Below are 15666 nucleotides of genomic sequence, written 5' to 3'. Positions count from 1 at the left end.
TATATTGCTGCCGCATTTTCGGGTTGCAACGAAATTGAGAATGTTTATACATTTTTATTAAATTTTAATTGTCCGTTTTCTCTGACGCGCAGTGTATATTCTAGAGGTAGTAGTATCTACTCTTTGTTTGATCTGTTGAGTATAATATGGTAGTCATATGTTACTAATTATTCTATTGTTTCAGCATTTGCCAGCGGGGTATTTGTCCCACCAAGACCAGGGCACAAAAAACATCTGTTGGGCGCGGATTTATGCACACGAGGACCGGGACATTGGTGCCAAAATTTGACGTAAGTATCTCAATATGATTTCTAAGATATATAATAACATAGATACATAAATTCAAAATCATCTTCGTATTTTTCTGACAGGCTTACACCTGTTCCATCTTCGGATGGCGTCTAATTGGATGTCCAGGTTATCACTTACAATTTTTCTTCTTCGGCCGTTTGATAATTTATCTCTTGCTATTTTTATTGGTATAGACTATGCCATTCTACTTATATGCCTTCCTTTTGTCACACGTTTTTTTTTTTCATTTCGGAAACCGGCTGTTATAAACTGGTCGTACTGAAGCCAATTAGCTGGCATATGGGTAGATCAAGTGTGCAGAGAGCCCAGGATGAAGAGCTCATCAAACGGATCTTCTTTAAGTGCCGTCTCCTAATCGGAGGTTGGATATCATCATCACTATCTTTACTCTATCTACCGCTGCTCTGAAGAGTTCTATATAGAACTTCATTTAAACCAGTCCCTTAAATTCTTCAACCATGACACTCTCCTTCTTCCTATACTCCTTCCGCCTCTTATCTTTCCCTGTATTATCAGTCTTAGCATTTCATATCGCCATCCCCTCATTGCATGACCCAGATATTGTAACTTTCTTATTTTTATTGTTTATTATTTCGCATTCTTTACCCATTTCTCGCAATACTCCCGTGTTCGTTTTCTTCTCTGTCCATGCTGTTCTAAGCATCCTTCTGTAACACCACATTTCAAATGACTGTAGCTTATTTATGTGTTCTTGCTTCAGTGTCCAGCTTTCTCCCATATCAAACGGATATGGGAGAAGAACGAAATCTGCAAGAGACCTTTGGGTAAACTAGTCAGGTGGAGGGCTGACAACCATAATCAGCGGATGTCTTGCCTAAATATAACAGGTGCCATGAAAACAACATCAACTGCTGCAGTGGAGTTGCTCATTGGCATCGCCCCTCTAGACATATTAATTTATATGTCAAAGAGGTGGAGCTGGTGACAGTGATGCGATTATGCTCAGCGGGTTCAAACCTTGATGTAGGAATATGACAATTAAGATGTCGTTTCTGGCGGGGAGAGCTGGATGCGCTACCCTTGCTACAGGCAGATTGCGACTTAATTAAACCTAAGTTTGTCTTGGACAAACCATACAAAATCGAAACAAGACAACATAAGGAGTCAAACGTGCCAAATGTGTATTGCATATACACTGATGGCTCCAAAATGGGAGAAGGCTCAGGATGCGGGATATAATTCAGATCACTGAATCTAATAATTAAGTGAGGCATAATAATCCGCACGGACTACGCACGGTTTTGTCATCAGTGAAGTGTCATCAGTTACTATCTTAAGCTTCAAATGATAATAACATCATCCTGAGGTGTTTAAAGACACAATTGAAATAAAGGTAAAAGTATTTTTGACCAACTAGCTAGAAGAGGCCTAAGCCTCTTAGGACCTGGTGATCTTTTTGGCTGGTCAACTACAACAGTGGCGGAAATTGTAAAATGTCACTCTCACACGCAAATTATGAAAATATGGGAAGAAGGGCAAGGATGTAAATTTGCCAAGGGTAGCAATAAGGAACCTTGAAAAGTCAGCATCAAAGTACTTGGGAATGATCAGGGAAAGCATACGCTTGACAGCTGGTTTTTTAACTTGTCATTTTCAACTAAACAAACACCTCCACACATTGGGGTTATTAGACACACCTGGCCTGGCCTACACCTGTCCACATAAGGGAGATGTCCCCTGGTGTTTTGTCCACTTTGGGACGCTCAACGGGTCACTTGTGGGTCTTGACTCGCCCCCTCCGTACTCTTCAGATACAGATACAATAAAGGCAATAAATTTAGATGAACCAGAAAGTAACTCTTTTTATTTTAATTCATAAGTATATTTATATTTAGCTTTAATTATATTTAAAAGCGTATTTAATTATAATTCATAAGTAAATATTTAGTTTTTGTCTTGAAAATCCAACAATGATAAGAACAAATTGCAAACATAAAATATTTTGATATGCGTCATTATTTATTTATAAAAAAATATTTATTGGAGTTATTTTAATTTATTGGTATGTAATCACAAACACTGATAAGTAGATCAATCAGCAGGAAAATATTTTCCTGTAAACTGTAAGTAGTTTTGATAAATAAACATTACGATATTTTATCTCTTGTATATGGAAGGTTTTTTCCTCCCCAGATTCATTGCTCCTACGGGCATCATAGTTATTTTGACTTGACATTTCAAATGACCTCTGTTGGGCCCCTGCTCTTTCGTCAGATTTCTGAGTCTGGATATTTTGTCTGACTTTCGAGTGCGCTGTGGCAAAGCCGGAAGTAGCAAGAACAAGTACTATGTTTTACCTAAACGCACTATATTTGTTGCATAGTTGCGTTTAATTATGAGTATTTTTTAAATCGATTAAAAACTTCACTGTAAATCGTCATGGCTGCCAAGAATTTTCCATTATAGACATGGATCCACCGTACCAAATAAAAGATTATTAATAGCAAGCTGAAAATTTGTTCATAGCATAGCTTAACGGTGTCGAGTCGGAAAAACTTTGATGTATGGGAATATTAGAAGAGGGGAATATTTAATTGTGGAATGTAATAGACGTGTCTAGTGATGTAAGAAAAAAATATTCTCGAGAACGAGAATATTCTCGGCCAGAAAATTTTCGGCGAGAATTTTATATATTTACAAAAACCGAAATAAAAATAAAAACTAGATATGGGTCAAATTCTTGTAATTTAAAAAATATGTATATTGTTTTTGCCAATTCACCTAGTATATTTTTGGCATCCCAAACTTTATTCTTGAAGCCCAAACACCTAAATACTTGCCGCTCTGTTCATGAAATGCTTTTTTGCTTTGGTCGGCCGGGGAATCACTCGATTTTAGATAAAATCCCCGAAAATCGAAGTAGCCGGGGCTGGGGAATCCCATGAAAAACTAGCTAGGGTGTTTACAGTGTCAATATTTTTTGTTTTGGTGCTATATTAAGGTACATACAAATAGTTAGAATGGTATTCATTTAAAATTTAAGCAGAGAAGAACAAGTTGAGGGAACTGAGTTTATAGATGATTTAGCAACTTTAAAATATGATGACTCGGCTGAAATGTCACTTTACGGGTCTAAGGAGGGATTTTTTGGAAAACCATACGTTGTAAAATCAATTCAAAAACTAGACCCAATCATATATGGTGGAAAGGTACATGTTTCGGAACAAAATTAAATAAAATAGCAGTTGATGTAGCATAGCATGCCTTCATCCAGTGCAGCGACTGAAAGAAGTTTCAGTACTTATGGTTTTTTATTCACTCCTCTAAAATAAACCGGCTTACTGCTGAACGGGCTAGTAAGATTGCTCACAATTTAAAATTGTTAGACGTAGACCAATCCATGACTGAGCTAGCGACTCGTGAAAAACAAAATCCCACAACTTCTCATCAGTACATTGAAATTCAGAATGTAGATGACCAGGATGAGCTAATGATAGAAATAGATTCTGAATCTGAGCCCTCATCTTTTTCAGATTAGATCACCACATCCATTATTTGCTGTTAAGAAGAAAATTACATTTTTTAATCAAATAAATTTTGTGTTTTCCGTTGTTTTTGTATTTTCTTATATACAAAGAACACTGTTGTTTCGTTTCATAATTTTGTATCTAATTTCATGATTTATATTACCCTATTTCATCATTAACAATATCCCTAAGGGCGTCATAGGGTTCATCCTCAGAAAATTGTTCATATCGAGAATATTCTCTGATTTTTCATTCTCGAGAATTTTCCAACACTAAACGTGTCATCCTGACAAGTTTATGATCGTGAAAAGTAAAAGGCTGTTTATTCAATAGTTAACGTTATAATATGAAAAAATTATTGTCCGACAAAAATGTTGGGCATTTTAACCAGTCCGACACGTAGAACATGTCAAATGACAGGAATTATGCTGATATAATAATAAATAGTAGTCTGATTTTTGCATGAGAGTTTAATGAAAGGGTAAAAAATCAATTGTAAGTTCGGTCAGACAAAATCCATTGGAAGTTTTCGTAGTCCGACGTTCGAAACCTATAAGATATAGACAGTTTCGAATGTCAAACTACGAAAACTTTCCATGAATTTTGTCGGACATATTTTCCAATTGATTTTTTACCCTTTCATGGAATCCTCATGCAAAAATCAGACTGATATTTATCACCAACATAATTCCTGTCATTTGACATGTTCAACGTGTCGGACTGGGTAAAATGCCCAACATTTTTGTCGGACAAACATTGTTTCATATATTATATACCAGGGGTGGCCAAGCTTCTTAATAGTCCGAGCCACTTTTCACAAGTTGAAGTTTTTCGCGAGCCGCAATAAAATACTTATTCAAAAAGTATCTATGTATAGAAGGTATTTACATTTTTTTTAACAGAACTTTTACTTACTGAAAACCGAAATACAATTACGAAATATTTAAACTTAATTACATTTTTGTTTTCCTTCTTTTGATAATTCTTTAGAATTTGGTGATTAATTAATTGATCGATGTTAGGATTTCACGAATTATAAAATGGAATAAAATGGTCCACACAGGTACGTTGTTCCTAATATGGAAATAATTCGACAAGCATTCTTTTTTAGCCTTCTTGGATTCTGGTACAAATTTCCAAAATTCGGTATTCGGCGTCGACTTATAGTTTTATTTTCGAGCTTGATCTTCTTGCGTCTCTATTAATTTTAATTCTCCAGATGTTGTTCGGGTCATATATTGGTAATAATAAAAAATTCACCTTATGAACTATGTTCATTTCAAATGAATTCGGAAAAAAATTAAGAGACGATTTAACATATTTTAAGTCTTCAAATCTATTTTGGAGTTCGGTCAATATTCCTTCCGGCTTTTTTATATACCTACTCGTTAAGTTTTTCTAATATAATATGGTAAAAAATTTTTTCTAAGTCGAGTAAAATGACTTAAATGCAAAATGTGTGTACCTAATACACCTTACAAATTACATCTGTAGCAAGAGTTATACAAAAATCGGTCTGGATTCGGTTGATTACTGACTTTTACATTGCGCCACTCTTATGTAATGTTCGTTAGCGCAGTTTTAGATGTGTCATATCATTCTTATCTTGGATGGAAATGGAATTTGTTACAAAGTATTTCATGTTTGTTGTCAGTAAATTAAAAGACATTTTGAAACACATATTATGGAACGATAATAATTTTTTTTAAATCATATCTAATACAAAATTGAAAAATAACTCGGGTACAATCGAGAGCCACAAGTAATCCTTCAAAGAGCCGCATGTGGCTCGCGAGCCGCAGTTTGGCCACCCCTGTTATATACTCATGGACAAAAATATTGCATATTTTATCTTCAATCGTTATTATTTGTTTATTTTTTATCTTTGAAATGTTAAGTATTTTTTGTATTTATTTATTTATTTATCTATTTATTTGATGTATTTTAATTGATTAGAGATAAATAAATGGTTAAACATAGTCTTTATAACTGAATATGCAATAATGTAACAAATTAACAAACATTGCATAGTATGGAAAGTGTGCTTTGGCGACTTGACAATTCTTGTTTTGTTGAATTGTCAGAATATGTCAGTTGGAGAGTTTTATTTTTCGATTCTGCAGTCTTCTTGCTGATATGCCGCATTTAAGTGAGGTGGTGTGTGCTAGAATTGTTACTTTAAGAAATGAGGGTTACAGGCAAGAAGATATTGCGTGGATAGCGAATATCCATCAGTCGACTGTTTCTCTTATAGTAAAGCGATGCAATGGGACTGGAATACAAAAGGCGACCTGGTCAAGGACGAAAAAGATGTACAACGCCAAGAGATGACCAATATTTAAGACTTAAATCTTTGCGAAATCGTACACTTACAGCTTCTTATCTCAAAAATGAATTACTGATCACAAGACAAGTTAATGTAAGTGCCAAAACTGTGACTCGAAGACTTAAAGAGGTTGGTTTGAATCCAAAACAGCCTGCCAGAGTTCCACTTCTTCCACCACGGCATAAAACTCAAAGGTTGCACTTTGCAAGAGCCCACGTTAACTGGAACGAACATCAATGGAGAAGAGTTCTTTTCACAGATGAAACGAGGATACAATTATGGAAGCCAGATGGACGTGATCGAGTATACAGAAGGTCTGGGGAACGTTTCGCAGAATGTAATCTTTTACAACATGTTAGTTTTGGTGGCGGTTCCATAATGCTATGGGGTGGCATTAGTTGGGGAGTCGTACGGAGCTTATTGAGGTGAATATTCGAATGAATGCTGACTGGTATATACGGAGCATCCTTGAAGAGCATGTTTTCCTTATGCCGGCTTCATTGGGTATGATAACTTTGTGGTAATGCATGATAATGCCAGTGCACATACCGCAGGAACAGTCATACAATATCTTGAGGATGTTGGAGTTGAGGCTCTAGACTGGCCACCAATGAGCCCTGATGCAAATCCCATAGAACTTATATGGGACATCCTGAAAAGACGTATATGAGCAAAAAATCCAGCTCCAAATTCAATTTCAGAATTAACAATTGCTGCACAGGAAGAATGGAATCGACTTCCGCAAGAGACCATCCAAGATATTCTGCGGATCATGCCTAGAAGGATGCAGGCAATCATTAGAGCTAGAGGAGGAAATACTAGGTACTAAATTGTTACAATGTTGCCGTAAAAATTGTTCTATTGTCGTTATTATTTCTTTTTCTAATTAAATGTTATAAGCAAAATCAGACTATTTCATTAATTTCTCTACAAATTAGTTGTTCCTGCAAGTTACTTGACAATAAATATACGTAGGATAGTTCAGCTCAACTTATTTAGCAATAAAAAGTACAAAATTTTTTAAAATGAAAAAGATATACTTCAAAAATAAAATATGCAATATTTTTGTCTGTGAGTGTATAACGTTGGCTATTGAACAACAGACTGCTGCTTTTCACAATCCTAAACTTGTCAGGATGACACGTTTATCACGTACCACAATTAAAGATTCACCTGTTCCAGATTCGACATCGTTAATCTATGCGGGATCCAGGACTATTAGCTGTATACACAGCAACTGAAAAAACTAAATGTGTGGACAATGACAAAATATTGACCGATGGGTCAATATTTTTCAGCTAGTAATTGAACTGTCTTAAATGATATTATTGAAAATAATTTAGCATTATGATGATGATCATTTGATTTTATCAGGATGGTGATCCTCCGCTTCAGGCTTTTACTGTTCCTCGGTATTTAGGACAAAATTTTCCAATGCACTGGATTGCAGGAGTTAGCTACGTTAAGTGCTCTCTTTGGTCACCAGGTTTGATGACCCTTAATTTCTTTTCGTGGAGATAAGTAAAAATAAAATATATTCCACACTACCAGAGACTGATAGAAGACTTGTGTCAAAATTGTAGATGAGGTGTCACGAATGGAAATTATTCAGAACATGATTCGGAGAATATTCGGACAAATCTTTGATATTGTTTGAATGTCAGTAGTCAGTATAAATAAGTAAATATTCAGTTATAACAAAAATTTAATTTGTTTTTCAAAAAATTTCTTAAGCAAAATTTTAAAATTGACAGGGTATTGTAACGAGAGCAATATGTTTAGAATGACGTCTTACTTGATCTCCAAGGCCACTAATTTTTTTTTGGATTTTTACGTTGACGTAATTCTTGATAAAGGCTTTTGAGTTCCTCCTTCATATTTTCCGCAACGCAAAAGATGAAATACTTCAAATTGTAACCCTTCAAACAAAAATCGACGTGACTTAAAATCGCGTTTTTTTTTTAGTTCTTACGACGCAGTTTTTATACTCATCAATTACTTCTTATAATGAAGGGTAAAATCATACACGGAAAGAGTTTCCGTGCATTTAAAAATTAACTGTCCGAAATCGTCACAGTCTGAAAAGGAGTTATGACAGGGTTTCGTACTGTCACCAGCATTATTTAACATACACTCTTGTATAGGATTATCGGCATCCAAAATAAGAGCAAAACATATTCATTTAATTTTTAAATTTCTTACAAAACAAACATCACGTTTGTTGTTAAATAATTAGGTGACACCGATTACTCAACACAAGTGCACTAGTTTCAATAACGCTTTGTCAGCTATTCAATATTATTCTTAATTCACGGCCAGACCGTGTCAGCATTAAAAAGAACAACACTTTACAAGTTTATTTATACATACAGCCAAAGCATCGTTGATCATTCTACCGGGTGTCCACTTATATTTTCCCCCATTTTAACTGCCTATAACTTCTAAACGGCTCAAGATAGAAATATGCGGTTTTCGCTGAAATGTTTTATTTTAGTTAAAGTTTTGTCTGAATGGCCTGAATTTTTTATATCGCTTTCAAATACGAAAAGAAAAATGGCGGATTTTTGAAAAAAAAACGTTGTTGACTTTTTTTAATGGAACACCCAATATATTTTTTTGTAAATTGAAAGAAACTCATTCACCTATCCAGCGATATAAAGTTCTTCAAAATCGGTTGTCAAATCACTGAGTAATTAATTTTTAAAATGAGAGGTGCAACGTGGATATCACATACCTAAATAACATAACTAAGCAAATTGATATTATGTTATGTGATTTCCACATTGCATCTCTCATTTTAAAAATTAATTGCTCAGTCATTTGACCACCGATTTTTAAAAAAATTGATATCATTGGATAGGGAAATGACCGTTTTTTCAAGTTTTTAGGTAAATGACCATTTTTATGTCGGTCTTGACGGTCCAGTTAGCTGGGGCTTAGTCGATCGACAAGTTTAGTGGATTTGCGATTTGCGGTCGCTGGTTCGAGCCTCAGCTAGGTCATGAAATTTATAAAAGGCCAACGCCGTAGTATAAAACTGAATAGAGTCTACGGCTTGGTCTGGAATAAACTGGCGTCTGATCGGCCTATGGAGGAGCGGTACGGGAAGGGATAAGGGCTTCCGGCTTGGTGATACTCCTCCATAGATCCCTACCGAAGGGCGTTGACGCCTAAGAACGGTGTATACATACATACCTTTTTTATGTCGCTTTTAAATAAAAAATGGCGGATTTTTTGAAAAAAAAAACGTTGATGACTTTTTTTATTGAAACACCCAGTATATTTTTTTGTAGCTTGAAAAAACGGTCATTTACCTTTCGAGCGATATTAAATTTTTTAAAATCGGTTGTCAAATGACTGAGCAAATAATTTTTAAAATGAAAGATGCAATGTGGAAATCACATGACATAATATCATTTTGCTTAGTTATGTTATTTAGGTACGTGATATCCACGTTGCACCGCTTATTTTAAAAATAAAAAAAAAAAGAAAAGAAAAACAAAAAAAGCAAAAAAAAACTAATAAGATGTAAACCTCCGCGAGGTTGAATCGGGTTTACGTCTTAGCGTAGTAAAAAAAAACAATTTATAAAAAATAACAATAAAAAAATAAAAAAAAAACAAATTAACAATACAAAAAAATACAACAAAAAATACAAAAAAAAAAAATTTACAAAAAAAAATGAACAACCAAAACAGAGTATTATTTAGATAATAATTGTAGATAATAATGTTAGTTTGTTATGTATTTAGAGTTAGAAATACAGAAAAAATTCCTCTGATTGAAAAATCAAATTTGTTTGTTTTTAAAATAACAAAATGTCTGGCTAATTGGCTCGGCCAAGGCCATCAAATTCACACAAAAAAAACCGCATATTTCTACTGAAGCCGTTTAGAAGTTATAGGCAGTAAAAATGGGGGAAAATATAAGTGGACACCCGGTATTTCATTCTTTTATCAATTCGTATTCATGATTCAGATACATCATTAGATAGTTATACCTCAAGCCCACCAACTCGTTACAGATATATTTAGAAGTGATCAATAAATATAGTATGAACAAATAGTGTTTTACCAAATCAACCCTGTCCTCAGGGTAACTACCCCGTAACTTATGGAGTTCAATTATACTCTCAAAACATCTTTAGAGAGGTCTTGGACGAATCAGAAGATGGTATTGCAGTAAATGGACAACTTATAAAGAATATTAGATATGCAGACGATACAGATAGTGCGCAGGGGCTCCAAAGTATGATGGAAATGTTGTAGAAGCATGTAACAAATATGGCCTAGAACTAAATGTAAGAAGAAAAAAATAATTATTGTTAGTAAGAACATCAACATAAAAGCAAAAAATTATGATAAACAATACACCGTTAGAAAGAGTACAGAAAATATACTATCTGGGCTGCAATATTAAGGATACTTGGGATCCTAGCTCCGAAATAAAATCTCGTATTGAAAAAGCCAGAAGCTAGTTAACAGTCTTAGGAAGATTCTCTGCAACTTATCTTTAAGTATCAATATACGCATAAAAATTCTTAGATGTTACAGCTCCCGGAGCGAACCATGGCCGATGGAAGAAATCGTGTCTGTGTAGGGTGTAGAGACTGTAGAGTTTAGGTGGGCGTACGACCGTCGATAGCGTTTCTCATCGGCAATGGTTCGTTCCGGGAGCTGTGCGTCTTTAATGTGCTTTAGTGTGCTGGAGTCTTACAGAAGATGCCATGAAACCATTAGAGAAATGTGCTGCTACAGACGTATGTTGAGGGTCTCATATATACACCACACAACTGACATACCTAACTATTCTCCAGGTGCTAAAGACAAAGAATGCCAGAAGGTGGGTGATTTGAATCACACTTTCTTTGAGTGCACAAAATACATTCCATACACCTATAATTTAATCGAAGATTTAATAAAATGTAATGTTTTTCCACCTTTCAGTGTATCCTATCTATTGTCTCTGAACAGCAAAAATATATATGATTGTTTAATGAAATTTATCTCTGAAACTAAAATTAACCTCTAAATTTATTAATCCTGATAATTTGATATATTATGTACATATGAAGAAAGAAGAAGAAAAAGATGTATAATGGAAAAATGTGGTGAGCAACTTGGACAGTCCATAGCGGCCACCTGCAGCTTTTGAACTGAGTAGGGAGCTGTGGAAGAGTTTGCTGTGGAACTCTAAGGACCTCATTGCCTTCTTTATGTATGAATAGAAAACAAAAAAGTTGTGACTGGCTAATTGACACCCAAGTCTATGCCATAAAACAAAAAACAAAAAAAAATATTAACACAGTAAAGAACAGAAAATTGGCCTACTTCCGCCACATTATGCGTAATAATAAATACCGACTTCTGCAGTTGATTCTGCAAAGCAAGAGAGGTCCTGGACGTAGACGTATATCCTGGCTGGCCAATCTTTGGAAGTAGACTGGTCTAACATCAACTGATCTATTTCGAGCTGCTGTGAATAGAATAGGATAAGTCAATGTGGTCGCCAACATCTCTAGAAGATAGCTTTAGAAGAAGAAGGAAAAAGTTTTGGACAACGTACCATTATTTCCTGGCTACGTAATTTGTGAGATTTGTCAGTAAAATCTTTCCCCACTAAAGTTATAATTGTCATGCTGCTCGACAACCTCCATAGGAAAAGTGGCAAACAAGAATTCAAAATTGTTAGTTACTACAAGCAGTCATTTTGTATATTATTGTATTGAATCATCTTATTTGTGAAAATAATAATATCTTTGCCATAAAAATATGCATTAAAACAAGAGAAATAATCTAAAATTGAATAATAGAAGGATGAGTAATCGTAATGTGGAAAGTAATAAAAGTTAAAACAAACTCGATATTACTTACCAAGTATGTACTACCAACAACAAAGCTATGTTAATTATTTTTCAATATAATAATAATTCATGAATCATTCTACATCGAAGTATTTTAACTTGTTTGTCGTCATAATACAATAATTTCGTATACCTGCTGCTTTATGGTAGGGGAGCCCAAGCGGGGATTTTTGCAGTTACTCGAGCACGTCAGATTATCACGTTGGTAGAAACCTACTACCCTGTAAATGTACCCCTACCATATATTGGATCTTAATAAAGGGGAGTTCGTTAAGGGGGGCCCGAAAAAAAAATTGGTATATAATATCGGTTCACAACGTTCTTCGACGTCTTCAGATTTTCAATCTCCATCTCGTTCTGTCATTCCATAGATCGTCCTCAAGTTCTCTGTCCTGGATTTTTCTATCGACACCCTCTCTCCAACTTCTTCTAGGCCTTCCTGGTCTGCGCCTTCCTCTTGGTTGCCATTCGAGGATCTGTCTGGGTATTCTATTCTCCGGCCTTCTCCTTACGTGTCCGTACCAGCTTAGTTGTTTCGTTCTGATTTCGTCAACAATAGTATGTGTACTCCCATGATTTATAGGACTCTCTCGTTTGTTCTGTCGCGTCTAGATATTCCCGCCGAACGGCGCCCGAAGTCCATTTCTGTTGCTCTAAGCACTTCGCATCCATATGTTATGATGGCTTTTTATTATAGTGTTATATATTCTTCTTTTATTTTCCTTAGAGATGTTTTTATTTCACAGTACGCTGTTAAGTAAGGATATACCTTTCCTTCCCTGTATATTTCGTTCCTTTATAGCGCATCTAATTTACCGTCTTGAGTGATCTTTACTCCCAGGTATTTGTAGTTTTCACATAATTTTATTTCTTGATTTTCCTCTACTCGGAGGCTATGTTAGTCTACTTCGATACTCATGTATTCAGTTTTTTCCATATTCAGTTCTAAACCCCACTCTGTAAACTCTTCTAATAGTTTTCGCATCATGTAACTAAGATCTTCATGAGTCCTGTGCGATGATCACCTGGTCATCCGCAAAGCACAGCGTGTACAGAGTTGAGGCCGTTAGTGGTATGCTCATATTCTTGCATTTTTTCTTCCATTTGTTGAGTGCTGCTTCGAGGTATATTTTGAATAGTGTTGGTGAGCTACAGCATCCTTGCCTTAGACCTTTAGTTACTATGAATCCAGGTGTTATGAGATTTTCCGTTTTAATTCTTGTTGTTTGTTGGTAAATAGTACAACGTTTTTACGGCTTCGACCAATTTTATATTTACATTTGTTTTTCCCAATGCCTTCCATAATTTAACCAGCGGGACACTATGCTTCTCTAAGGTCTACAAACATCAGATGGACTTCTTAGCCACGAGCAGCTTTCTTTTCAATTATCTGAGTAATGGAGAAAAAATTATCTATTGTAGATCGACCTGCGCGAAAACCAGACTGTTCTTCGGCTTCCATATCCTCTTCTATTCGATTTTTTCCCATATATTCTGCTGATACTACTAGTGACGGCAATTCCTCTATAGTTTTCAGGTTTTGATTTATCTCCCTTTTTGTGGATAGTGCTCAGATGTGACTCTTTCCATTCTTCGCGTATTTCATGGTTATCATTTCATGGCTGTATACCATTAATTACAAAAATTGAAGAAAAAGATCTTCTGTGTAAAAGGTATATTAGTTTGAAAACCCCAATAAAGGGCTACATTAAAATACAGAACGTTTTCGCTCTAAAGAGAGTATCATCAGTGTTCTAAGCCTAAAATAAGTATGTATAACCATAATTAGTGAAGACAAGAGTAAAAATTTTTTTTAAAGGATGACCAAGATAAAAAATTAGGTTATACTTACAAGCTCTACATGCTAAGCCACCAAAAATGCATGGGTTAAAACCCTTAAAATGCCGACCAAAGGTCTTACATTGGCATATTATTTATTAAACCCTGGCGATGGGTGAAATTTAAAGGGTATACCTCAAGGCACCATATGACTATACCACAAGCATGTGGGTGGTTGAGTTGATTTCTCTGTCTTCACAAAGAGAAAGGTGAAAGCCAACTGATTACAGGTGACAGGTGTCAAAGCGTTTCTGACTAATGACAGTAGATACAGAAAGTGTAACATGAAGTTGTGTGAACTGATATGTAGTTTGGTACACTAGCCAAAAATTTATAAAATTTATTTGTGGTAAAATTCAATAATAATAACCAACATCGTGTGCTAGGACTACAAGTATTCCACATTAAGCTGACAAGAACAATTTGCAGAGTGAAAATAACGTTATTTAAAAATGAATTGTCAACAGGGTTCAAATGAGTGTATTGCTAAAGATAGGCAACCAACCATACATGCGATAAATTTAAAATAATATTTTGTTTTAATAGTTGAAAAAGAATAATTTGCCCATATGCTAAAATGCATTTAGGGCAGAGAAAATAAGTAGATTTTTTAAACTATTAAACATGATTTGGGCAATGTCTAGGTTGAAGTTTTTATTCTTATAAACATGTAGTCACTTGACATCCAGCACAAAGATGATTGATCTGACTGAATGAAATGAAAAGTCGATAAAAGTATGACTACGTGGTAGGACTATGAGGCAAGGGCTCCGTATATCTGATATTTTAATGTTAATATGGAGGATGAATTAATGTAACTGAAATTCGTACTATAGTAAAGTATATGGGGTATGTAAGGGTTACTCAACACTGATTTGTAATCATAGTTGTTATAAAAGGTTTAGAATAGTTATTCTGTCCTTATATGTGTATATCTAGGACAATGAAATATTAGGTATAATTTTCTAAATTATTACCTTTGTGGAGAAAATAAAGAAAGAGGGTGTTGAGTAAAAGTTGTCGTTTCAAAAAATTTTTTTTCAAGATATTAAAAAGTTAAAGATTAGATTGATGAAAAGTAATTAAATGCAGTTAAGTTGTGGAATAAGTAAATCAGACAGCAGAGTGATTGAGATTGATGATTGAAATTTAATTTCATATTTGATGAGTTCCGGAGCGTATATTTCCTGGGCCAGGTGATTTGCCATTCTTCAACTGTTTGCATATGGTTTCGACTTCTCTCTCATTTACTCTAATTGGTGATCCTATCAACCTGACGCCTTGTATACCGTTGGATTATATCTGTTTGAAGGGCTCTCTTGTCTCTGTTAGTAAATCTTCAAAGTATCCTTCCCAAGTTTGTGGTGATACGCAGGGCCGCCGAGAGGGATGAGCGGGCCCCGATAAAAAGTCAACGGCGGGCCCCTGAAAAAAAAATGAAGAGCTTAAAAAATTGTTTAATTTGTATAGAAATAAAATTATTAATAATAAATAGTAAGAAACATTTCAAATATAAATTTTATTAAATTTTTAATATATTTATAATAGTGAAAATATTTATAATACAGGTGTTTTTCGAGTTTTCTGATCAGCAAAAATGTCTCTAATTTTCGAAAAATCGCATGATTTTGCCAAATTATTCTCAATTCACAAAGTTGCTAAGCAGCTAACCGATCCTGTTTCATTGTAGCTATCATTACCTCATAGCATTTTTTATGCGAAAAAGAAAACTAAAGGATCTCTCTGCTTCTGCGACTGTCACCGGAAATGTGCAAAATATTCTTAACGCAATGACGATTCAAATTTGAGATGTTTAATTTTATTAAGCAAATATATTG

At 34.8% G+C, this 15666-nt stretch overlaps 1 protein-coding gene across 1 annotated transcript in view; it reads left to right on the top strand.

Moving 5' to 3' along the window:
• LOC114325531 (prosaposin) overlaps positions 1-15666 on the top strand; it is a 143819-nt gene that overhangs the window by 44144 nt on the left and 84009 nt on the right. Inside the window, exon 2 of the mRNA XM_028273603.2 lies at positions 185-290. Coding sequence (XP_028129404.2) covers positions 185-290 — 106 coding nt within the window. The remainder of the gene's footprint in view (positions 1-184; positions 291-15666) is intronic.

The sequence above is a fragment of the Diabrotica virgifera genome, chromosome 1 (assembly GCF_917563875.1).
Source record: "Diabrotica virgifera virgifera chromosome 1, PGI_DIABVI_V3a".
Lineage (NCBI taxonomy): Eukaryota > Metazoa > Arthropoda > Insecta > Coleoptera > Chrysomelidae > Diabrotica > Diabrotica virgifera.
This window is presented reverse-complemented; position numbering and strand designations above follow the sequence as displayed.